Source organism: Cibotium barometz, chromosome 11, assembly GCF_041138505.1.
Source record: "Cibotium barometz isolate CiBa-2024 chromosome 11, ASM4113850v1, whole genome shotgun sequence".
In the NCBI taxonomy this organism is placed as follows: domain Eukaryota; kingdom Viridiplantae; phylum Streptophyta; class Polypodiopsida; order Cyatheales; family Cibotiaceae; genus Cibotium; species Cibotium barometz.
Window position 1 is genome coordinate 44,480,761 of NC_141056.1, and position 27,615 is coordinate 44,508,375.

At 38.9% G+C, this 27,615-nt stretch overlaps 1 protein-coding gene across 1 annotated transcript; it reads right to left on the reverse strand.

Annotated features, from left to right (window-relative positions):
* Positions 1 to 9,706: 9,706 nt before the first annotated feature.
* On the reverse strand, positions 9,707 to 11,417 carry LOC147634215 (jasmonate-induced oxygenase 4-like). The gene is made up of 4 exons (XM_086805640.1): positions 11,142 to 11,417; positions 10,772 to 11,025; positions 10,247 to 10,571; positions 9,707 to 9,826 (listed from the first exon to the last, which is right to left on the reverse strand). Exons 1-4 carry the CDS (start codon positions 11,415 to 11,417, stop codon positions 9,707 to 9,709), a joined length of 975 nt encoding a protein of 324 aa, XP_086661766.1.
* Positions 11,418 to 27,615: the final 16,198 nt, after the last annotated feature.

The following is a 27,615-nucleotide window of genomic DNA, read 5'->3' on the forward strand; positions in this document are numbered from 1 at the left end:
CACCCGCCGCATCCTCCACTCCCACTCTTCCTACTGCTGCGAGTGGAGTCACGACTGGGGGATTGTCTACGTGACGGTGGCTGTGAGCCCTGACGTGACGGTGGCTCTGAGGGAGCACGTGATGGTGGCTGTGAGGGTGTACGTGAGTGTGTCTGGGATGAGGTATGTCTCCTCGGTGGACATGGAAGAGGAGAAGCTGCATGCCGTCTCGTTGGACTCGAAGGAATAGATGGCACTCGAGTGCCCTGGATACTCGCGGTAGGGGTATAGACACCAAGTAGGGAAGGAGGGGGATGGGCATACATATACTCTGTAAGCTCAACTGGACCAGGATGGCGCCCCAAATGATTCAGCATCTTCATCAGCCAATTGCTGTATGCAAATGGATCGGATGAAGAACCTGGAATATCCATAAAGAACCTGCAACAAACATCTTCATGTACATCATGGGCTGTCTCTTGACTCACACAAATATCATCATTCAAGTCAGTTGTGTTGCCTGCCAATCATGAATTCTGAAATGCAGTCTCGTGTATACACTCGTGCAGAAACGCGTGTATACACCCGTCCAAAAACGCGTGTATATCTGCGTGAACAGACTCTGTAGACAGAGTACACGCGCTTTTACACGCGTTTCTACACGCGACCTGCAAATTTTTTTTCTCAAAAGGACCGACCTCCGACAAAGACAAAGTGTCCTTATAAAAGGACCACTGTCGCCCCTGTCAGGATCATTCACCCAATCGTGTGCACAGAAGCAAAAGGACGAAGACAAACCCAAAAAGCAAAGAGCAAATAGCATAAACAAATCTGAGGAAAGAGACAAGGCACAGGACAAACTGACTCACCTCTGAAAAAGTGAGTCTTCTTTCTTGCATGGTTTCCTCCCGTGTGTGCTCCTTCTCTGCTCCCTCCTTGCACTTAGGTTTCGTTTTTGTTGGAAGAGGCGAAAACGAAAGCAGTGTTGATATGTTAGTTCAAAATCTATATTTGGGGAAGGCGGGCTATTTTTAGTTTAAACAGACCGTCGTGTTTATAAACGCGTGTATATTCACGTGTATGATATTTTAGCTGCGTTTATACACGCGTTTTGCAGGAATTACCCGCGTTAATACACGCGATTTTTCGGAAATAGCCGCGTTAATACACGCAAATGTATGTGTAATCGATGTCAAGGATGCATTGTACGAGCACGTCGAATTACCTTGAATCACATCTCCATGTATGGAGAATGGAATCAAACAGGTTTAGAGGTGAGTAGATGTAAATTGATGGTATTCAAATGACTCATGGTATCCAAATTAAATTAATAGAGTTGTAATATATAAACTCTAATTGAAGCAGGATGCAGTACCACACCCTAACATGGTACCCTACGCGCGACGAGAGCACGCAAAGCGTCGACGAGATGATGCTGGAGCTTCGGGACCTATTGTCAGAGATGAGTGGGAAAGGGATGACAATAGCCCTGCACCCCACGAAGTTATGGAAGAGGAGGTGCTTGATGATATGGTGCGGAATCTTTTTAAGGATGATCCCAAAGGTATGGACGACGATGATATGGAACAAGAGCATCTTTACAAGGCTTCATCGACACCGGTGTTTGAAGGGTGCACATTCTCTGTTTTACGTGCTTCACTTGAACTACTCAATATACAAACAGTTTATGGATGGAGCAATGCAAGTCTTGACGCATTATTGAAGTAAGCATTCTAACTTACAAATTTGAATTAGTGGTTTAAGGTTTAGGATTTAAGACTAAATATAATTGATGATATTGGATGCAGGCTATTATCAAACATGCTTCCAAAGGAAAATAGACTACCCACCTCAAGAGACATAGCGAGGCACTATGTGACATCTCTTGGAGGACTGGATTATGATCGCATACATGCATGCGTCAATGATTGCATTCTCTTTCGTGGGACGCATAAGGAGGCTCTACATTGTCCCACTTGTGGTGAAGCAAGGTATAGAATAGATATGAAGAGTTTTGATGTACCTCGTAAAGTTTTGCGACACTTTCCTATAATTCCTCGCATCAAACACATGTTCAAGTGCAAATCCATAGCAGAGCTCATGTCATGGCATTCCTCACATCGATCGGATGATGATGGCATGTGGAGAATTCCCGCAGACACTCCTGCTTGGAAGCATATTGAAGATGAGTGGCCCAGCTTTAAAACAAAGCCCAGAAACTTGAGACTTGGCCTAGGTATGGATGGAGTGAATCCATTTGGTTTCAAAAGCACCGCATACAGCGTGTGGCCAGTTGTGTTGGTGAATTACAACCTTCCACCCATCAATGGCGATCAAGAAGGGACATCTTATGTTATCCCTTCTAATTCCAGGGAAACATAAAGTCAAGCATATGGATGTTTATCTTGAACCATTGATTGAGGAGTTGGAGGAACTATGGAGAGGTGTTGCGGTGGTGGACATTAGTAGGCCTCCCTCCTCTCGACACTTCGACTTAAAAGCAGTGTTGATGTGGACAATGCATGACTTTCCAGGATACAACAATTGTTCTGGTAAGAATTCTAATTACCTCCCTACTCTATTACTATTGGCTATATATATTAATTATACATATTGACTTTATTATTCTAACTTTTATTTATATTTTAACAGGTTTGAAAACATCGGGTAAACATGCATGTCCTGTTTGTGGCCCTTCGTTAGTACATGAGTATGCTGACGGTTTGTGTAAGACTATATTCCATAATCATCATCGATTTCTCCCCTTAGATCATCCTAAATATGTTGCTAGTAAGAGTAACATTCCTCCACAAACACTTCGTGCAAAAGATTGGAAGCGTATTTGGGAGTCTACAACTATTCTTCCTCCAGATGGCATGAACAGGTATAGTAATGTTTTTTCAATCTTGTTTTGTGTAGTCTCTAATTGGATTAAAGGTCACATAGAGCAATCCCTTGTGTAGGTACTCCATTTTTTTTCGGCTGCCATATTGGACCCATCTTAAGATCAACCGTCTTCTTGATCCCATGCACATCTTCAAGAATGTGGGATCTGGTATTTGGGAACATATTATTGGTAAACGAGACAATGTTAGCGTACGTGAGGACTTACGGGTCGCAGGACGTATGCGTCAAGCTTGGCCACGAGAGGTGGGTGGGCACGTTCGTCTTCCGCCTGCACCATGGATTATATCAAAGAAAGAGGAGAAGCAGGTAAAGCAGGCCATCACCACTTTGCGTACTCCCACTGGATGCATGAGATCATTGAAGGGAGCCTTTACAACCACTAAGAAAAGAGGCGTTGAGCAACTATATGGGTTGAAGTCCCACGATTGGCACAAGATGCTTCAAGTAAGTGTTTTCCAAGTCTTATACGTACGTTGAAATTAAATTTTGTAATGCCATAAACCATACATACATGTGCTCTTATGTGCGCAGTTCATACTACCTACTAGCATCGACCATTGTGCAAATAAGAGTTTGAAAAAATGTATTTATAAGATGGGCGAGCTTGTGAGGTATGTAAAACCCATGCTCAGATCACCCTTCATTATACCTTGCAAAATGAACGTGCATGAGGTATAACGTACTATTTATTTATTTTTCAGATATGTTAGTTCCAAAGCAATTGATCCAGCCACGTTGGATGATGCGCGTGTTATGGCAGTGGAGGTGGTTTGTTTGGTAGTGGAGACTTTTCTACGAACCATTCTCACAAGTCAACTACATCTCAATTAGTGGACGAAATCGCTTTATGTCGTACTGTGCATGCACGTTGGATGTTCTTCCTAGAGCGCTTCATGAAGACCTTAAAAGACTTTGTGAGGCAAAGTGCAAGGCCTAAAGGAAGCATGGCCGAGGGTTGGTTGATACAAGAGTCTCTTGTATATATTTCAGAATTTCTTAGTCAGGTGGACAGCTCTTTGCCACGACTATGGAGCAATGAAGAGGACTTGAGGATGACCTCTATTGTGCCTCAAGAAAAAGGACAGAGTAAAGTAATTGATAGAACATTGATTGATGATCTCAATTTCACTTGTATCCTTAATAGTGATGTGATGAGCAGATGGGTTACAAGATATGAGGATGCAAAGACAAAAAGGCAAGCAGAAAGAGCTCTCTTTCGGAGGCAACATGGCTCTCGGAAGGCGTACCCTAAGCATCTAGCAACACTTCCGAATGATATCCATGTTGATTGGTTGCATGAGGAAATGGAGAGAGCAGAGAGCGACGAGGGGCTGCATATCACGGCGGAAGAATGGGAGTATGCACGAGGATGCATGTCAAAGGTACATAGAACTAATGTTTTGCATTAGTTGTAAGTGATTTGCTTTTAATATTTATTCACATTGCTTACACAAATATTGCTTCTATTTTGGTCCAGTGCACTATGTTCATTGCTATATGGTGTGAAGGCAAGCATTTTTTAACACAAAGAATTGATGAAAAGAGAAATACACAAGATTGCGGTGTCATTAGTAGCTTTGAGGGAGCTAATGGAAAAATGGATGATTATTGTGGCATAATCCAAGACATATTTAGGCTTGACTTTCGTCGCTTCTTTGTGTATGTTTTGGATGTCAAATGGCAAATGAACGTGGTGGAAAAAGGACCTGATGCAACGATAAAACGCCATGCAAGTGGATATGTAACTATTGACTCTACAAAGTTCTGGCAAACAAAGAAAGATAGGCTCGTATTGCCACAACAATGTGAGCAGGTATGCATTTTTTTACTAATGTGTTTCATGTACATATATATCTAAGCTCGCGTATCCCTTGACTTTTGATATGCTAATTAATTACTGTACTATGTGTATTTGAGTAGGTTATCTATCTACCAATGGTGCATGACATTAAATGGTGGTACATCATCCCTATTGCACCACGTTCCAAAGTGATGTATAATACATTCACTGATATGGAGCATATGGAGGATGTAACAAGTCGCAATGAAGATGATGTCGAACATGCCATTGAAGATGTTGTGATCGATGATCAAGAAATAAGAGATGATCATGATAATGAGGATGAGCATGCCATTTCTCATGATTATGAGAATGACCCTACCATTGAGGATGATGGTGATGTTGATGAGGATGATCAGGACATCGATACCATTATCAATGGAGTACAGAATATCGATAGTGGAATAAATTTAATCGTAGCCTTACAAATTGATCAAATGGATATTGATGTTGATCGTTTGGCAAGGATGGATCTTATTGAAGATGAGATCGAACCCTAACCAATCCGTCACTGTACGTTCTAAATTGATGACATTTTTATCATCTCATATGCATGATTTATTTTTTAATATATTTCATTGTTGTAAATGCATGTATTTCTTCAGTTTTTCTTCAGTTTTTCTCTGCCATGCGTGTATTAATCCGTGTATAGTGGCGTGTATTAATCCGTGTATAATAGCGTGTATTAATCCGTGAATATTAGCGTGTATTACTGCGTGTATATATACGCGTTGATAAATGCAAATATACACGCGAACTTAAATGCTAAAATACACGCGCCCGATTCTATTCAAATACAAGCGCGACCATACACGCGCTCGTAATTTATCGCGTGTATGAAACGCGTGTATGGCAGCATTGTCTTGTAGTGGGAGTTGAGCTCGAGGGGGAGTGTTGAGATATCGAGCTCGTCTAGTGAGGAGGTGGACACTGATGACCCGCCTGGGGGATAGGCCCTACACTTACACCACTGGCATAGTTGGTGAGATCTTGGGTGATATTATGCGGCCAGTGGTATGATAGGCTATGTGACAGCCATTCTAGAGACTGGCATAGTTATAGCGCCAGCTCATTTAGTTGGGTTCACACTATAGAGAACCCGTGTATGTATTGGTTGAGTACCTTTCATATTATGTGTACTCTTATCTTGTATATGGTGTGTTGAGTGTTGAGTGAAGAAGAAGAAGACTTTCAGCCTCTCACCTTGTGTGTTCTCTATTAGGGTTTTGTGAGTGTGTGTGTGTGCTTGCAAGAGCTCAAGCTCTCTTCCCCCCTGCATCTTTTCATAGCTAACTCTTGGTATGAGAAGATGAAGGGCCTCGACAAAGCTACCCCACAAGAAAATATTTGAATAATTCCTCCTCCATCCCAATTGCAAGAAAGCTTGAAGAAATGGGTTGCGAAAGAGTTGTGCTGGCCAACATTCGTAACACTTTGACACTAGTCAAAGTGCCCTCATCAAAAGATGAGCTTTTCTTGAAGAGGTCATCTCTAATGATAGAACTTAATGTTTATGATTTCCATGGACATGGTGGCAATAGAAAATCTATCAGCTTACCAAAGGCACCAAAGGTTCTAGTTATCCACAAGAGAATCCTTGCTGCCTAATCCTTGCCTATAAATAGAAGAGGATGAAGTCTTTCCCCTGCAAACATGCCAAAGATAGAAACCTCAAAGTAGCATCATGACACATAAAGTTAAAGATTTTTTTTTTGAATTTTGGAGATTAGAGACATGAGTCTCCCCCAACAAAAGAGATGTGTGTAGCAAGTCGATAGGGAGATGTTGTATTGTAAAGCATCCTATACATTTACGACAAACCTTAGTTTTGTACCCTACTTTTATCAAAGTCAGATTTAAAACACTCCTAGAGCACCTTAAGTAGAGTTAAAGTACTTTATACAGTGGCCCTAAAACATTTTTAACAGATTTGAAGCACTTTTAGGTGGTCCTATAGAACTTTCAATATCACAAAATAACTTATTTTAAAGTGATAGTGAAACACTTCCAAATGGTCCCAAAGTAATTATACATCATGGTCCTAAATTACTTTACGCTGGCCCTAAAATATCTTTAGTAGATGTAAAGCACTTTTAGGTGGTCCTACATAATTTTCAATGGCACAAAAGCACTTGGTGTAAGTATTTTAAAGTGATATTGAAAGGCTTCCAAGCACAAAAGAACTTGTTAGTACCACCTGGAAGTACTCAATATTTAAAATACTTACAAGTTCTTTTGTGCCATTGAAACTTGAAGTAATCAATATCTATTTTCTTTTATGCCATTGAAACTTGAAGTAATCAATATCTATTTAAAATACAAGTTATTTTGTGTTATTGAAACTTTCCAAGTGGTACTAACAAGTTCTTTTTTTGTGCTTGGAAGCCTTTCAGTATCACTTTAAAATACATTCTTTTGTGCCATTGAAAGCTCTATAGGACCACCTAAAAGTTCTTTACAGCTACTAAAAGTATTTTAGGGCCTATGTAAATTACTTTAGGACCATGTATAAGTACTTATACTAGTTTATAAAGTCGTTCGCAAAGTCCATGAAGTACTTTTAAGAGCTCTAAAGCACTTTCAGGTGGTCCTAAAGTGTTTTTAATATAAAAAAAACTTATAAGTAATTGAAAGTGATCTAGAGTACTTCCAAGTGGTCCTATAACAAGGTCTCTATTAATGCACATGATGTTTTTAAAGCTTAAAGTACTCATGTACCACTTAATAGTACTTTTGCATCACTTGATAGTACTTTTGACCACTTATTAACAATATTGTTAGACCACTCATTAGAAGTTCAGAACCACTAAATAGTATTTGAGGACCACTTTAAAATAGTTCAAAACCAATAAAAAGTAGTTAAGGACCACCTAAAAATAAAAAGGCTTTTTTAATGTAAAAATAACAAGGTAGATTTTTTTAACAAAAGGTGCCTAAATCATGACCATAAAAAAAGACTATGTTTTCAAAACCTTTTAGGCACTACATATTCTCTCTCAATGAATATCTTCTATATTAAAAATTTCTTCAAAATAAATATACTTAACTTTTTTTTTTCAAGCATTTCTTAAAGCCACAAGGTGGCTTTCTTTCTAACAAAAGGGGGTTAATGTTTTTTACATAAATTCACACAATTTAAAGTTTTTATGTGATAATGAGAGAGAGAGAGAGAGAGAGAGAGAGAGAGAGAGAGAGCTCACGTGCTTATCAACATAAAAGACAAGTCTTGCAATTTTGTGGAAATGAAAATGTCAACCAAAGTAAAATTTCATGACACTTTTTAAGAATAATTGGTTAGAATGCCTCTACCTATGGTGGAAGTTTTTGGGGAAAGAAAATTATATATCTAGTACTTTCTTATTTTAAAATTGCTAAAAATAACATAAAAATATTGCAATAGCCTTACTTCAAGGATACCTATATAAAAAAGTGTTTCTTTATTAAGTGATATAATGGACATGCCAATATCCTATGCACATATAGAATAGTTTTTAATCGTACAATTGTAGGTGTTGAAAAAGTATCTAATTTATTTACCTAAATCATGACTATGGAAGAATATGTTTGAAATGTTTTTGGCACTTATTCTGATCTCTCAATGAATATCTTGTGTTGATATTATTTTCTTGATATAAATATCTTTTAAAAAATAAAAATAAAAAATTCTTAAACAAAAATTTCTTAAAGCCACAAAAGTGGTTTTTTTCTACAAGACTAGTGCTAATTTCTAATATATAAATCCACCCAATATGAAATTATTGTGATATTAAGAGAGAGAGAGAGAGAGAGAGAGGAGGGGGGCGCTACTATTGTATTCACTCACTTTCAAAAGATGCCTAAACTTAAATTATCATCTTAAAAAGCATAAAGATAGGGGCTTTCCCTTCAAGGATCATACGAACATTATAATAATAGAAATGGTAGACTAGATATAAGGGGTCGAATTTAGTGAGGAATAGGTGGGCTTTACATGTGCACCTATTAAAAGGAACAAAGAACCATCATGAAAATGTTGACTCTTAATATGCGATCAGTAAAACTAGCTTAATAGATATTCAAATATTAATTTTTATATTTTCATTTATTCTGTTTCAGTAAAACCACTAGAGTGTTCCTTCTACAAAATCTATTCGAGCATTCCTTCTACAAAAATCGACTCTAGAAGAAGGAAGTAATGTCATAAGCATGAGATGATCCTAAATGGTGTATGTCACTATGGTGGAGTCACTGTGGTGGAGACCAAACAATTATTTATGTATTTCTCACATCTACATATAGGTGAAACAAAGTAGATTTAGAGAATGAAAAAGCAAACTAGAACAATTGACAATGTCTTGTGAAAAAAATATATAGTCATGGAAAGTTGAAACATGTTATCTATTCTTCATGTTTTTTGTGAAAAAATTGTCATGATCGTACTGTAGTAGTAGGCACAATATCCCATGCATATTGTATCCTAAATTGATTTTTTGGTTTGAGGGGGCACAAATCGAAATCGATTTTGGTTTCAAAGAAGACAGGAAAAATTATTCAATCTCGTGAGGTACAAGAGTCCCTATTTGTATATATTCGTAATAAAGAGTGCAAGATGAAAGCATGTACATATCCTTAATCCATCAAATCCATTCATACAAGATCATACGTTTATGACATAGTTAATCAAATTATGGCCACTATTAAAGCTCTTACCATTAATTCTCTTTTACAAGCTTTTCTCCTTAAGTACAAAAGCTATTCATGCTATTAGTGACATGCACATAAAATATCAATATCATTAAGCATGAAGTGTGATATATATGTCCAAGAACATATTAAAGCGTCTCAAGTCTCTATCTATATATGATATTTGATTATACGTCTAAGGGTTGCTACCACCTTCTTTAGGGGTGATCCATGCGATACATGTCTAAGGACAATTATGCTTCAAATTAAAGTGTCTCAATCTCTAGCTAAATATGATATTTGACTATAATGTGCCAATTAGTGTGTTGTTACAACCTTCTCTGGAGGATCCAAGTGTGCAACAAGGGTCATTATAGTTTGATTGTTGCTCACCACACCACGGTGTAATGCGCTTTTGTACTTGCCATTGGTTAGCATCTATAATCAAAAAATAAAAAAGAGTCAATATATATATCAAGATGATATCCTAAATTTACAGTTTTACAAAAGAGAAGCATGGCACAAGGTGTTCACTAGTGTGTAGCCTAGTAGTAAAAGGAATTCATCTTTTAGAAAAGAGAAGCATGGCAAAAGTTGTTCACTAAAGTGTAGCAAGGAATTCACCTTGTAGGATGAGGACCCCCTACTAAGCTACATCTATTAGAGTGTAGCAAGGAATTAACCTTGTAGGATGAGGACCCCCTACTAGCTACATCTATTAGACATGATCTTTGGGTATCACTAAATATTTATAAACCTTTTTTTTAAAGACAACAATATGGCACAAGTTTGGTGGTTTTAAGTGTGTTAATGATGTGGCTCTTACAAACTGGTTAACTTAGGGCTGGAGGACTTTACCTGTAATTGATCACCAATATTGATGACTAATGCGTTGGGTATGGGATCCACTGCGAACCATTGGCCATCCTTGCACACTTGAAGTCCATCCATATCTTTGTCTTGTAGTAGAACCGTCATGCATCCATGGTCCTTGTGTCCATGTGTCCCAAGAACAAGGTCAGGTTGAGGGCAAGGAGGGTAGTAGTTTGCTCGGAAGAACAAGTTGTAATGTTGAAAAGCCTTCTCTAGATGGTCATCCGTCATACCAAGGCTTTTGGACAATGCGGCGAGCAAACTTTTGAAAAGGTTCTGTAGCTCGGTGCCATAGGAACCCACCATGCCCCTAGAGTGGTCACATCACAAAGTGGTGTTGGGCCATGTGATATAATGGAAAAAAAAGTGTGTGTGTGTCCGTGTGTAAGGGGGGGTGTATGTGTGTACTGTCTCTGAGAGAGAGACTGTGTGTGTGTGTGAGAGAGAGAGAGTGAGTGAGTGAGTGAGTGAATCAGTGAGAGAGAGAGAGAGAGAGAGAAGGGGTTGGACCTTAATCCTTCGGGTTGGGAAGGCCACATGTCGAGTTTCTTCAATGAGGGGGGAGCCAGGTAGCCAAAGAGGGAGTCCATCCAGTCATTTGCGGCTCCTTGGAAGAAGTTAGTGTGGCCATATCCGAGCAAGCCTTCAGTGCTCTGATCCTTCACAGAGTAACCTTCCTTGTCGTCCATGGGGAGCTCAAAGAACTGCCTGGCTGCCTGTCTGGTCCCTTCAATAACGCTCGCGGGTATGCCATGGTTAACCACCTGCAGCACAGCAGCAAACAGTACAGACCACATCAGCTATACGCTTTTATCTCCTCTTCATTATTATCTAATCTTAAAAGCTAGCTAGCGCAGGCACGTTAATGTAATTAACCTACTTGGAAGAAGCCCCACTCCTCGCAGGCTTTGGCGATCTCTTTCAGGGTGTCCGCTTCCGAGTCTTCATGAAGGCCGGCCATATCCACGAAGGGAAGGAGGCCCGTGTTTCTTTGGGCGGGATGAGGCCGCTGCTCATGGGGGACCAAGAACTCCTGGGGCACCTCCGGCACGGCCATCTGGGATAATTTCTGCACAAGATGGCGTTTCTCGTGATCCGTCACCTTCTGTGCACTCTCCGGCACAGCTAGACGTTGGCTGGAGAAGATGGTGGTCATGGTAATTAACGACGTAATTAAGTGCTAATCGACGCTCAAGCAGAGAAGGCTTGCGAAATTCAGAGGAGATCTAATGCATTTATATAGATTGCTGATTGTGTAAAACCAGCAGGGAGCAGTGAAGCATGCGGCGCCCATCGGAGAAGGCGAGGTGGCCGGCGACATTGAAAAAATACGCTCCTAGCTTATTTTGATTGCGGTTGAAACTTTTTTGTTGTTGAAAAAAGGACAACAAACATTGATGTGTGGATTCTTGACTAGACGACAGGCCAATGCCAAGACGTCTCCTTAATTTGACCTAGTTGTTTGTAAATAATTTTATTAAATACTAGTTTCTTTCTTTCTTTTTCTCGGGAACAAGTAATTATATATATTAATATTAAAAAAAGACAGCCCTTTACAAAAAGTTCTCTTACAATCCTTCTCTTAGTTTTTTCCCTTTTTTAAGATCAATAATAGTTATATATATTAACTGAAACTGTTCAAAAACTGCAAATACAACCAAATCAGGGCTACAATGTCCATATTTACTACTCCTTCTCAACTTCATTCAGAATTTTACACAAAAATTCCCATCTCTCTTCTTGATGCTCCAAAAGTATTCTGGCCTCCATCATAGCTTCTGTAGTGCATCCTCCAGGGGACTGTTTTTCCAGCATTCCCCCTTTCTTGGACCAAACTTTAATAGTGGGTCTGGTTCGCACCTGGTTTTCTATGAGGGCGACAAATGTACGATCAACTTGTTTTTCTTTACGGTACCACCTTAGAGTTTTTGGTCCAAACTTGGGAGGTCTTTTCTTCCCTTCCCAAAATCTCACTTGCAGCACCATATAGACCAAAGTTAGGGGTTTATTCCTAGTATGTTTGAAGCTCACCAAACTCTGAGGCAAAATTCAGATCATATTCGTTTGCAGGTTCTAAATCACCATATCCAGCTCAAAACATCTTATTTTATTCACATTACACACCGACCAGCACATGTAACACACTTATGCATCAAGTCTGACTCTTGCAAGCCTGTCATACTGCCTTCCTAAATACAATTGCATTCCTGCTAGACCAGATTTCCATCAAGATACAAGCTCTGATGATATTAAAAACCAAACCAATATATTCATTACTAATTGACCATTTACCCAAGCTCCAGTCCCCCCAACATGTTCGCATACCCAAGCTCTTCTCTATCCATTTACACATTTTGGACCAAGTACCCCTAATTGCTAGGCATTCCCAAAACACAAGTGATGACCTACACCTGGGACAAATGCCAATAGATACATTAGATTTTAAAGCCAGCGGAATCATCAACCATATAAAGATCCTCCAATTTACAATTAGGTAATCTGCACATGAGGTCCCACCTTTCATCTTCCCAAACAAAAGAACATTGTCCCCATGAAATGTGATATCCTAGCTGCATATAGGCAATCATCATGGCTTCAGAACTGCAGCCCTTAGGAGATTGCTTCTCTAGGACCTCTCCACTTGACTAGATCTTCCAAATTAGTCTGGTTCCCAGGGGGTTCATAATAAAAACCACAAAAGTCTAGACAATGTGATGACGTGGCATGTAACATGCCACGTCTTCACCAATTTGGGGACTTCTTGAATAATCAAAATTTTCCATCATGATATATATACTTGGAAAGGTCTCGATGAATAGATTCCAAATGTGCAATAATCGCTAACTATTCATTTGATTTGAAAAAAATTCACCATGAGCCCATTTTTCTAGAGAGAGGAGGTGTGGAAATCCTTAAGGGACAAAAATGAGAGTCCAAATTTTACCTAATGGTAGATATAGGATACCAATGCCTCCTTCACTCTTTGGCATACTCACTTTGTCCCACGTAAGCAAAGCTACCACTCTCCTACTACTACACCTATTTCTCCATAGAAAGTCCCTTATTATAGGCCCCATACTTTTCTTGAGTGTTGCCAAAGTTAAGCACTAGGCATAGGAACATGGTGTAGGCATTTAAAACAACATTACAAATGGTCACCCTTTCATGAAAGGGAACCCTAACCCCCTCCCATTTATTCAAGTTCTAGATGAATCTCTCTAGGGTCCAATCACTTATTACAACCCTTATCTTAGATACATTAGATTTTAAAGCCACCAAAATCCTCAACCATATAACATCCTCCAATTTACAATTAAGTAATGTGCATATGATGTCCCACCTTTCATCTTCCCAAACAAAAGAACATTGTCTCCATGAAATGTCACGAGACCCTTTTGTATTTCTTGAAGAAATTAATTTAAAAAAACTCACAAATTATTTCATAATTGAAACAAAGATGTGAATTAATTTAAAAAACCAGATAACATAGCATAACACAAGGCAAGAGAAATAAAATAACATCACCATCAAGAGTAAAAGGAGTAAAGGATAGTGAATACCACACAGAAGAAAAGAGTGGGTGCAATCTTCCCCCTCAAATTTGTAGCTCTACTTCCACCACTTGAGTATTTAGAGAATTTTATTCATAAAAATAGCCCAAGGAGCTTAGAATAGATGTGCGTACAAATTGGGCTTTCTTTTCCCCAATTTTGGGTATTGCTTTACATATTATTAACCATATGAAGTCTCCCTAAGGTTTGTACATATAAAAACCTTTACCCAAATATAATTGCTAATGGGCCTTGTTACATAAAATAACTTTGTGCACATTTGCACATATAATAATGTTATACACATTTGCACATTCCATTAAGTTGAATCCTGCACAAATTAAATTAGGCATATTTTTGGATGATTATTAATTCATCAAAATATGATAAAATATATACCTAACAATCCTCCCATTTGGGGAAGCAACTGTCCTCCGTTGTGTAAGAAAATCATCGAGAGAATAAGATTATGCTGTAGGTATTGATGCCATAACTTGTAAGGTAAACTCAGAGGTCCGAACATGGCTCAAAGGCACAAAGGCATGGCTCAGAGGTTCTTATGGACATGGGATACCAACAAGAAAACTCATGCGACACCTAAATTGGTGATCATCTCACTGATTATCAAATAAAAAATAACATGCATAAAAAGTCTAATACATGATTTACAAAACAAAAATGATCATCATCTTCACACCACCGCTCAATCCACTAGCCATACGACACCTCAATTGGTACCCTCGTATAGTGCAATACCTCAATCGGTACCCTCACACATCTCGTGCAGTGGGACACCTCAATCGATACCCTTTCACTTTTCATTGGTTATACTCAGACACTGTCCACATTAGTTAAACAATTAATTGAACACATCAATTAATCCCAACTTTGTCTTGAGATATAGACAACCCATAAGTATTCAAATAACAGCCACACACATGTTTGCCAGGCGTAAGTAACCCGAGAATCACCCCTCCATACAAACCAATTGAAAAAAACAGTGGAGGCCCACAAGCATGCCATATACAGGCATCTCCGATATATAGTTGCATAAACGCATGAGAGGATGGCTTCATGATTGGTGTGGAAGACTAGATCTACACATAATGCATATGCAATGAACCAATCAAATGAATGTATGTAAGATGAGCCTAAGTGTCCCATACCACATAGGCACGTTGCACATACACGCATAGGATGGTAAAAGATAGAAGACCTAAATGTGTCTAGAGTAAGTATATAAAACCAATCTAATGTCCCAGACCACCATACATCACTTCCTTCAGAATAGAAGTTTTAGGCGGAGTGGCCAGCTCCCTCTGAAACTTAAATTCTGACACAAATTTTCTCTATCTAGAAATTTTATTTAATTTAATGAACTTCAACGAATCTTAATGTTGAATCTATGGTTTAGTAATTAGGTTTTTATGTTGGAATAATATTATAGAAATACTTATGAAAAAATTGTATAAAAGGAAGTGAATATATACATACCTCCATCATTAGTGTCATTGAAATTATCTATCAAAATAATTTTGACACTCAAAGAGACACGAGTTTTTAAACAAAATTCACGATGAGAAGCTTAACATTATAACAAATAAATTGATTATGGATAGGAAATACTAACCTTGAGTTGAAAAGTTATTTGGAAGCATGTGAAATTATAAATGAAGAGTGGATAAATTTGATTTCTCAAGAGCTCAAGCAAAAATTAAATATGAATGACTAGTAACAATTCTAACAATCTTGATTAATTAAACAAGTCTAGATGATGAAAGCTTAATTTTCATTTTAAGTTAAAATAAACTTGAATAATAAATATAAATTTAGCCATCATAAGGTTGAGTTAGGTGTAAGAGGATTGTACCTTACATATATTCGATTGACATGATGTTCTATATTGAGAAAAATGAGAAAGCAATACGAATGGATTGAAATATAATTATTCTTCCAAACATAACTAGGGTTATATTAAATTATTAATTTATAAGAAATAAAACTTATAGTACTAATATGGTTTGAAATTCTATGCATAAATGATGATATGGAGCCACACATGCAAGAGGATATTGAGCCACATGTACAAGAAGATTTTGTGGAAGAGATAATTGAAGCAATGTTTAAAGGTAATAGACACGATGGTCAAGACACAATGTCCCAAGAATTACATCTTCAAACTCTTGGATCAGTGTATTAGAATTATTCAAGTAATCTCTATATCCTCTTTCTCTTTCTTAATCTCATCCTCTTTAAAAATAAACTAGCTAACAACACATCATGTGTCACAATTGTGCAAGGTTGTTGAAATGTATAATATTACTGGAGAGAGACTCCATGCCTAAGCCATGAGATGATGGAAAGAATATTCTAAGTTCCATTAGCATGGAACTTAGCATGTACTTCATTAGCATGGAGTACATGTGTATACATGTCTACCCCAATGATTATTTTCTCTTCCATGCAAACACCAACTCTTTCACCTCTTAGCTAATTGAGTTGCCCCGTTGTTGTTGCTTGCATGATGATAGTAGAATATCTTCATTGGCCATGTCACGCACCCTAGATTTTGTCAAATATAACTTAGTCTCCTATACATATTCAAGAACCTTGACATGGCAGCCAAGTTTGGTTGAGAGGACTCCTTTTTTGTATCATTTACTAACATCATTAAACTGGACCATTTGAAAAACAATTGATCTATAGATTTTGGCCGCTTCACCATAGCAAGGCTATTGTGTACACCCCATAGAAGAGCTGCAACACTGTTCTCTTCATTCCCATATATGCCCCTCAAGGAGGGATGGCCAAGAAATCTCCTGAAAATGTCTCTTTTGATTTCTTCATCCATTCCAAGAGTCTGTCTCTGAAAATATCCAGCCATATTGCAAGATATCATCTGTCTGTTTTTGTCGTCAACATCATCCTATATGAAGACTTCATATCTTGATATTGATTTCGTATGCTGCTCTCTTATCCTCTTTTCTTCATATTCCCTTATTATCCCACATTGTTCCATAGCACACTGTGTACAATCCATTGATGCAGCATTCTTACATTTGCAAGGATTTTGTTGAAGTAATTTTGTTGGAATATAGGCAATATTATCCATCACACCTCAACCCAAACAAATAAAACCTGAACAAAATTCAATCAAAAATTAAAATTGGGAGAAACTAAACCTTTCAATAGAATGTGGAGTCTGAGCGACGATAAACATTGGTCGTGATAGTGTATTCAATTGTGTATTAAGAGAGAGAGAGGGGGGGAGAGAAGTGCAAGTCGACTCTCCTACAGGCAAAACGAGGAGAGAAAAATGAAGACAATCATACTTGAATCAAAGAATGTGTTTAGTTGTGCATTGAGAGAGAGAGAGAGAGAGAGAGAGAGAGAGAGAGAGAGACCTGATAGAGTATTCAGTTGTGTATTATTGAGAGAGGGATAGTGAGAGAGAGTCACTATAACTATGGGAGAGAGAGAGTCGATGTAACTAAGAGAGTCGATGGTTGAACGAAGCTTAATCTTGAAGGCATTGGCTTTCTTTTAGTATGAGAAGCTGAAAAATAGAGTAAACTGGGGTACTATGGGATGCAAAACAGTAGAGCAAACAGGGTGGGAAAGAAGGAGAAGTGGTTGGAAAAGAGAGAGAGAGAGAGACAGAAGGTGATGTGGGGAAGATGGCCCAATTTTTTTCACCTAAAATAAAGGCTGTTTCAAATGCATAACTCCCAAAGAAGAGTGGGAAAAAAATGCATATAATTTTAAAAAAAGAAACAATTCAAGTTGTTTTTGCCACGACTAATAGCTTGTGTTTTTTAGTACTATGGGACACCACTATTTGTGCACCTTAGCATGCATATACCCTGTTATGTTTCACCTTCTACACCCACTTACATCCAATTGCTTTCTTGCCTTCAAAGCATTGGCACCAAATCCTAAGTCTCATTTCCATACAATGCATCTTTCTCCCAATACACATTTCCAATAGCCTCATCAAAACATGTGGGCTCTATAACTTGAACACCTTTTGTCATGTAAGCAAAGTGAAGTGCCACATAACCATTGTAAGTCAACCTATGCACATGGTTTTTCACTCTTCTAGATCATCGTAACTTTGTGTTCATGGATTCCAAATCCTTCTTCACACCAGGTGTCCTTATTGTTGGTATCCCAAGCTCCTCATTAAGGCTCATTTCAGATCCACTAGACTCTCCATCAATAAGAGAATGCCATGCAGAAATATCAGGCATACCAAGGGACTGAGCCACTTTCTTTTTTCTATTATGTGATGTACCAACTACATTTCTAGGACTGGTATTATGACGTAGCCTGCCACTCCATGGTTTATCAATAGAACCGCTACATGAGGACTCTCCTAGTCCACTCAATGATTGTGATTGTTGACTTGCATTCTGTGCAACCACATTTCCACTTACATTAGTCCCAATAGAATCTTTTTCAGCAGCATACTAGCATTAGGAAAAATATGGACTCTCCATTTTGCCCCTTAAGGAGTGAATAAAAAAAGATTGGCCTGACCAATGAGAGAGCTGGGATTATAGATCCATGAAACATAGATCTGCTTGTCATATCTTTGCCCAAATCTCTTAAGACAATAAAATAATAGAGTCCATATCTTAAAAAAATAGAGAAATGTCAGATTCCATATCTTTCATGTCAGATGTACCTTGTGGTCAGCACATGGAAGTTTGAAAACCGAATTTCATTTTTTTCCTTTTTTTAATGTTTATCTTGTTACTCTCCTTCCTTTTACATTTCACTACCTTTTCAGTTCTCACCTTTTTTTAGCAAAATTTAATTTTGCCATATCTTCTACAACTCTAGTTCGTTCTTCACGAAATTTTGCAGGTATATTGTTCTCCACCTTAGCTCTATCTCCTCATAAAATTTTATCTCATTTAGACAAAACCTCTATGAGAGTTATGTACGTTTTCTCACATGAACTTTCTCTTCTTTGCGCCACAAATAGCTATCTTGATTTGAAGTGGCATCAAATTCTTATGAGTAATGATCATATGTTTAGGGTTTGTCTATGTTTTGTCTTGATGTAAGATAGGTTTGTTTATGTTTTGTCTTGATGTGTTGTTGTTTATTTTCACAGGAGCAAGGTTGTGAGCAACAAGATTGTGCAAATCAAAGCAGTAAGTTGCTGTTTATTGCATATTGTTTTAATCTTTATTGGTTTCTTATAATCTTTATTGGTTGCTTATAATCTTCTCTACACCACATATAACTATCTTGATTTTAAGTGGCATAAAATACTTGTGAGTAATGATCATAGGTTTAGGGTTTGTTTATGTTTTGTCTTGATGTGTTTATGTTCATTTTCATTAGTTGTAAGCAACAAGATTTGTCTTGCCTGCTGTGGGGCCATAAAAGGTTGTCTCACTAACAACATAAGGGATACAATATACAAGATTGGCATTGTGGTGCATTGGATTTCATTGAAGGAGATAAGAAAAGACACTTTGGAATTAGACCGCTTAAATGCCATAGAATCAATTGCGTTGGTGGAGAAGTTTCTCCCAACCAGCATCTTAACCATAAAAATGCATATCCTAGTTCATGTTGTGGATGAGGTGGGTGTGGCAGGGGTCGTCCATTCACGTTGGATGTTCTTTTTGTAGAGATTCATGAAGATTCTAAAAGGGCTTGTTCGTCAAAAGAGATCACCTAGAGGGAAGTATGACAATGGGATGGCTTGTACAAGAATCCCTCATATACATCACAGAGTTTCTTAGTACCATAGACCTTGAAATGCCTAAACCGTGGTCAATGGAAGATGATGATAGGGTAGTTGGAGAACAGCCACAAGGATAAGGGATTGAGAGAAGCATGGATGTGGCCTTACGAGAGATAAGATCAATAAATTTTACATCTTAAATTCAAAGAGTATGCAAACGTGGATCGAGCAGCATGGAGAGGCCAAGAACGAAAGGAATCAAGCTCATCAAGCTTTTCAAAGGATTCGAACTACAACTCGCCAACCATACCCTTCATTGCTTGCTATACTTCTAGACTTTCCACCAAGTAGATGGCTCCAACAAACCTTACAAGACACAAAACTTTGTGATAAAGTTATTACGGAGGATGAGGAAGTTGCATACGGTTGTGACTACCCGTTGCGTGTAGGTGATTTCATTCATTCTAAGCCTCGATATGTTCACATGTTTTCCAAATATTGTTTACAAATTCTCCTTAATCTAACGATGTGCTATTTTCTTTTATTACCAAAAATTTGTAGCACTGTGGTCACATGGATGCCATTTTCAAGTGCAGCGGATCGATAAGAAGAGAACAACATTCAATTGTGGTGTTAAAGCAAATTTCTGTAGGAAAGAAGGACTAGTGCAAGTGATTCAAATAAAGATGTGAACATGCTCGATTACTTTGGAACCATCCAAGATATCATCAAGGTTGGCTTTAGAAAGTTTCATATGTTTATCTTTGATGTTAAGTGGTTCAAGGTAGTCACAACAAGAGCTCGTGCAACCATATGAAGAGACAGACTCCCGGATTAATTCAAGTGGACTCCACAAAGATATGGAAAGACCAAAAAGATAGATTTTAAGGAGGACCCAAGAGATCTAAGATGGTGGTTTGTAATCCACGTGAAACCACATAGTATACAAATATATGAAGACATGGAATAGATGGAGATGAAGTAGATATTTGTGTGGGCTAACAAGATAAAGTTCCACTACATGTTGAAGTACAACAAGAGAAAGGGTTAGAAGAAGGTATAGAGATCAAACAATTAGACACGTGAGATGTTTCAGACACAGTAGACGGTGATCTTGACGAAGAGCCAACAACAAATGAGGAACCAGAGCTAGAGCTAGAAGATTTAGAGGCCTACATAGATGCATCGTCTATTCTCACACGATTTTAAGGTGGAGGGATTTTCCTTGCAATAGATCTTTTTGGGGCTAATGATCTTTCTCAAGATGAGAGAGTTGATAATAATCAATTATGATTTTGTAAACATGCAAATATTCTCACATGTTATGATTTGATGGAAATGTATTTATTGGTTTCATTTACTTTTACAAGTATTTTTATATACAAAGAGTGAAAAAGAAACATATATATTTATAAGGATATAAATAAGGTTTTTTTTAAAATAATTTTTGACTTTCATTGTGCCACGTTTATTAAGACGACAATTTTGATGATCTTACGGACATTTTTACTGATGCTAATATAGAAAGCATTATAGACATATATTTGGACGCCACGACAATCGTCAAAACATAGGCATCGTGTAGTAGTGAATCTCCCAAGGGCTGCAGTTCTCAAGCCATGATGATTGCCTGTATGGTGGAGCACAACAGTTTTGGCCTTAAATAGGTTAGGAGGAATAGTTATAAGGATTGGCTGTGTTGTATGGTGGGCTTAGGGGGGGTGTCTATCGTGGGGTGAGATGACCATTCTTTAAAAAAATCTTAAACCTTGTATAGTTTCAAATCACCCTAATGGTACGGTTCATGTAGTTTAGATCCATATTGGGGGTGAGAGGCTATGGGTGGTGAATGTGTATGGAGCTCACAACTATAAAGTAAGGTGTGGAACGTGGGAATGGATCTCCAACCTAGATATTCAGGGCCCTTGCATCCTGATGGGGGACTTCAACATGGTTGAAAGGCATTCAAAGAGTTGTGGGGGAAACACTATACTGATGGGTCAATAAAAAAACGAATTGGGAAGAGTTGAGGGGAAAAATGGAGCTTGCTAATGGGTGGAGCATGGGCAACTAGAGATTTGACCCTGGCCACACTTATTTTAGTCTATAATATTATGCCTCTTTCTCCATAATTGAAAGAGTATTCTTTAGCCAGCAAGCTGTATGGGTTCCTCACACCCTAAAGGTTGAAATTGACCCTTGCACTACCTTATCTAACCACATGCCCTTAAAGTGGGAATGGTATGTGAAATACTAGGAGGAGGAGAAACTGAACCAATTTCCTAAAAGGAAATTAAGGGTCAACAATCTTGTGCTCAAGGATGATTTGTTTACTGCCTACATTGAAGAAGCCATTAGTAGATTAAGAGAGAGAGGGAACAAGGAAGGTTCATGGAGATCCTTTGCCAATGATATGCGAGGAATTATCAGAAGGGTTGGGAAATTGAGAGTCAATGAGAGAAGGTAGGAAAGGAGAAGATAGAGTGAACAACTAGAGGCTGTTCAAAGGAAAAGTCAGGTTGGGAAATTGAGAGTTAATGAGAGAAGGTAGGAAAGGAGAAGATGGAGTGAACAACTAGAGGCTATTCAAAGGAAAAGTCAGGTTGGGAAATTGATTGAGGAAGAGATAAGCCTTTATACTAGATCTCAAGAATGCTTTAAAAATGAAGATGACAAGCTTGCCAATGAAGGCCTTGGAGGAAAAAGATGGAGAATGTGCAACACCAGGAAAAAACTTGATAGATACTTATTTAGACTAGTAGAAGGTAAAGGAAATATGTAACTAGTGGGATAGATCAGGGATGAAAAAGGGCAAAACTTGGGGGATATTGACTAGGTAGCAAAGAGATGGGTGGAGTTCCTAGGTTTTACTTTAAGCTTGAAAGAAGATTGTTAAAAAAAGGCTCCAAGCTAAGAACAAACTTTTAGGATTGATCAACCAGAGGGTGGATGCAAAAAAGGCTAGATGGCTAGAGAGAGAGGTTGAACTACATGATTGCTGGCTAGCCCTACTTAAGCTAGGGACAGTGAAGTCCCTAGGTTGGGATGGGCTATCTGTGGAATCCTTCATTGCCTTTTGGCCTTCATTAAAGGAATTGGTATGGAACATATGTAGAGAGGCATTCAATATTCGTATCCTAGATAAAGATCTAAAGGAGGGAGAGGTGAAACTTATCCCCAAACAGGCTCCATGCAATAGGTTTAACCATTGGAGACCCATAACTTTACTAACTAATGATTTACAAAATTCTTACCAAAGTCATTGCCTTGAGGATCTCTCCTATTCTCCAAGAGATTGTGTCTCTACGAAACAATAAGGTTTCATTATGGGTAGATCCATATATGATAACATATTTGTAGCTATGCTAGGGAGGGATGTGGCTCACAAGAATAATTAGAAATGCATTCTGCTTCAGCTTGGTTTGGAGAAATCATATGATTGGATCCATTGGTCTTTTGTGGTGGCAAGGGTAATGAAGAAAATGGTCTTTGGATTTAAGATGGTTTACTGTATTTATGCACTCACCCTTGGGGGACACTCTAAACTGCTTTTAAATAGAAGACTTATGTGAGGGTTTAAGGTGAGGAGGTCTATGAGATGGGGATGCCCTCTTTCCCCCTTGCTGTTTGCTAGTACCTCTCTCATCCCCTCATTGTGGCCCTTGAAGATGCCTATGAAAAAGGGAGGGTGACTGGACTAAAGTTGCGAAGTGGTAAGCAACAGGTAATTCAATGTTTTGCTGATGAATCATTGCTCTTCCTGCTGCTGAGAGCAGAGTGATAATTTGAGGAACACTACAAGGGATCGGGCTCATACCCGCGCTCCTAGCCGCTAAAAATGACTTGTGAAAAAAAGTAGCGGGCCCGTGTATCAGCGCGTGTATCATCGCGGCCACAGACATCCGTGTAAAAGCGCGTGTATAGCACCTCTTAGACGCGCTTATACATGGGTGTGTAGCCGCGTTCTTTTCACAGACGCGTTGATACATGCCGCTATACACGCTTTTTTTAAATTTAGACGCGCTTACACACGGGTGTATAGCCGCATTTTGTTCAGTTCAAATGTCTCAGACGTGTTGATACCTGCGTCTATACATGCATTTCTTTAATTTAGATGCGCTTATACACACGTAATTGTCAGTTTTGACGCATTAATACACGCGTATTTTACAGAGTATCCGCGTAGATACACGCGAGTTTTAGCAGTTCTGACGCGTTTATACACGCGAACAGAGAGCAAAAAAAAAAATCCAGAGAGTGCTATTTGGTGCCTGAATACTGTTCCAGCATTCCAGCACCCAATAGCACTCTCTGGATTTTTTTTTTGTGCATTAGACCATCCACGAAGAACATATGCACGAGGGAGATTAAGACAAGAACGACATGAATGCATACATTGTCAATACACGATTCAAGACAGACATGAATGTAATACTATCGATCAATCAATTCAATATTACTATCAAAATTTCATACATGTATACAAGGGAGTCCATATCTCGAAGTAGCCCATGGCTTCAGTTTACAAGAAAATATATACAATCACATCCTCAATATGGAATGTGATACTATAAGTCTAAGTACTACTCAGACCCAGATGATGACTCAGTGCTCCCTCCATGCTCAGATGAGCTCACATCGGTCGGAATGTCCGATGAGTAGTGCTCACGTCCACCCTCTGCAGTGGCGGCCGGCGGTGGATCATCAGCAGCTTGTGCCTGTTCAAGTAATATATAGTATATAAGTATATATATATGTAATTCAATAAACCAAAATCATTCGTTTAGAATTTTCAAGTACCTGTCGACCGTATGGTCTCATGGCCATCTCAAACTGCGCGTCCGTAATACGTCCCTCGGCTCTGAAGATGGCCCACGTGTCACGTCTGCTATGCCGGTGAGCATACGCAGTATCGTGGGTTGTGGGCTTCCTCCCCGTAACCCGTCGCTGTATCATAATCAACACAATTTGTAAGATTAAAACAATCATAGAATCAATGAATTAAGTAAACAATCAAATAAAGTGGCAAGATACTTACGAACTCTGCCTCCCATGACTCGACGCCGCCAGATCCGAAATGCGAAGATCCAATGGTCTCCATCTGGATCCGTCGTGCCTCCACATGCTGCCTGCTCTTCACGCCACCCTCTGCTCATTTCTTTGCCTCCTTCCACTCGCGTTTGTGCGCAGTGGCAGGTTTCTCGGTAGGATAGCCACCCGCAGCTACATTTAGCCGGTCATCGTATGCGAGTTTTTTAAGGTGAGATCTTTTATTACTTAAGATCTCCCTTATTCGCGTCCTTCCCCATACATCCGAGAATGTAGCATGTGGGGGATTGGGGTACCGACTATGTACATCATCTATCACCTCCCCAACTAATCGGCTATTTTGATCTTTAAATTTAATAAAACAATTTCTATATGAGTTTGATACTACCCCACGCATGTACTCCATTACCTCCCTCCCCCTCGCATCACTATCCCGCCCCTATCCGTCACATCATAGCAGACCACTCTCTCCATCTCTCTCATCTCCTCCTCTTCCGAACTGTCTCCTCTAACTCTTCTTCCTCTATCTCCTCTCTCACCGCGTGCCCTACTACCTCCCCCACCTCCCCCACCTCCCCCACCAAAGCACCCGCCGCATCCTCCACTCCCACTCTTCCTACTGCTGCGGGTGGAGTCACGACTGGGGGATTGTCTACGTGACGGTGGCTGTGAGCCCTGACGTGACGGTGGCTCTGAGGGAGCACGTGATGGTGTCTGTGACGGTGTACGTGAGTGTGTCTGGGACGAGGTATGTCTCCTCGGTGGATGTGGAAGAGGAGAAGCTGCATGCCGTCTCGTCGGACTCGAAGGAATAGACGGCACTGGAGTGCCCTGGATACTCGCGGTAGGGGTATAGACACCAGGCAGGGAAGGAGGGGGATGGGCATACATATACTTTGTAAGCTCAACCGGACCAGGATGGCGCCCAAAATTATTCATCATCTCCATCAGCCAATTGCTGTACGCAAATGGATCGGATGAAGAACCTGGAATATCCATAAAGAACCTGCAACAAACATCTTCATGTACATCATGGGCTGTCTCTTGACTCACACAAATATCATCATTCAAGTCAGTTGTGTTGCCTGCAAATCATGAATTCTGAAACGCAGTCTCGAGTATACACCCGTGCAGAAACGCGTGTATACACCCATCACAAAATGCGTGTATACACTCGTCCAGAAACGCGTGTATATCCGCGTGAACAGACTCTACAGACAGATTACACGTGCTTTTACACGCGTTTCTACACGCGACCTGTGAAAATTTTTTTTCAAAAGGACCGACCCCCGACAAAGACAAAGTGTCCTTATAAAAGGACCATTGTCGCCCCTGTCAGAATCATTCACCCAACCGTGTGCACAGAAGCAAAAGGACGGAGACAAACCCAAAAAGCAAAGAGCAAATAGCATAAACAAATCTGAGGAAAAAGACAAGGCACAGGACAAAGTGACTCACCTCTGAAAAAATGCCTACATCATGTTCCTGTGCCTAGTGCTTAACTTTGGTAAAAGTCAAGAAAATTATGGGGCCTGTAAGGGACTTTCTATGGAGTAATAGGAGTATTAGCATGAGAGTGGTAGCTTGGCTTTCCTGGGACAAACTGTGTATGCCAAAGAGTGAAAGGGGCATTGGTATCCTACATCTACCGTTAGGTGAAATATGGACTCTCATGTTTTTCCCTAAAGGATTTTCACACCTCCTCTCTCTAGAAAAATGGGCTTGGTGAATTTTTGTCAAATCAAATCAAACGTTGGCAGAGATTGCACATTTGGAATCCATTCATCGAGACCTTTCCAGTGATATATATCATGATGGGAAATTTTTATTATTCAAGAAGTCCCCAAATTGGTGAAAACATGGCATGTTACATGCCATGTCATCACAATGTCTACAGTTTTGTGTCTTTTATTGAGAAGCCCCTGGAAACGAGACTAGTTGTGAAGATCTAGTCAAGTGGAGAGGTCCTGGAGAAGCAATCTCCCAAGGGCTAGTTCTGAAGCCATGATGATTGTCTGTATGCAGCTAGGATATCACATTTCATGTCATGGGACCCTTTTGTACTTCTTGAAGAAAATAATTTAAAAGAACTCACAAATTAAATCATAACTAAAACAAAGACTTGAATTAATTTGAAAAACCAAATAACATAGCATAACACAAGGCAAGAGAAATAAAATAACATCACCATTAAGAGTAAAAGGAGTAAAGGATAGAGAATACCACACAGAAGACAAGATTGGGTGCAATCCCCCCTCAAGTGTGTAGCTCCACTTCCACGACTTGAGTATTTAGAGAATTTTACTCATAAAAATAGCCCAAGGAGCTTAGAATAGATGTGCGTACAAATTGGGCTTGCTTTTCCCCACTTTTGGGTATTGCTTTACATATTATTTACCATATGAAGTCTCCCTAAGGTTTGTACATATAAAAATCTTTGCCCAAATATAATTGCTAATGGGTCTTGTTATATAAAATATCTTTATGCACATTTGCACATATAATAATCTTGTGCACATTTACACATTCCATTAAGCTGAATCCTGCACAAATTAAATTAAGCATATTTTTGTACGATTATTAATTCATAAAAATTATAATAAAATATATATCTATAATAGTGTGTGTGTGTGTGTGTGTGTGTGTGTGTGTGTGTATATATATCCATCGTCAATCCTAGGTCGATGGCCATGAATGCACGAATATAGAGTGGCACAGGTTTTTAAAATTAAAGGTAAATGTTTAGGAGGACTCCATGTCTCTTACATGCTAGCTGCTTTATAACCTTTAGTGGTTTTACCTCGAAACTAAAATTCAAGCTTTTAATAGCTTTAATAATCTTTCTAAAAAGCTTAGATAAAACCTAGGAAAAACTTATTACTATAAGCTTCAAAAATCTTAATACCAATATAAATATAACTCTAGGGTACACACTTTAAATTTTTATAACACCAAATATTTTCATAGACCCAAAGAGAAAGGAAAAGAAAAGTCTTGTAAAATGACCATCGTAGGGTTAGACAAGTAGTCTAGTGAAGCCTACATTAAAC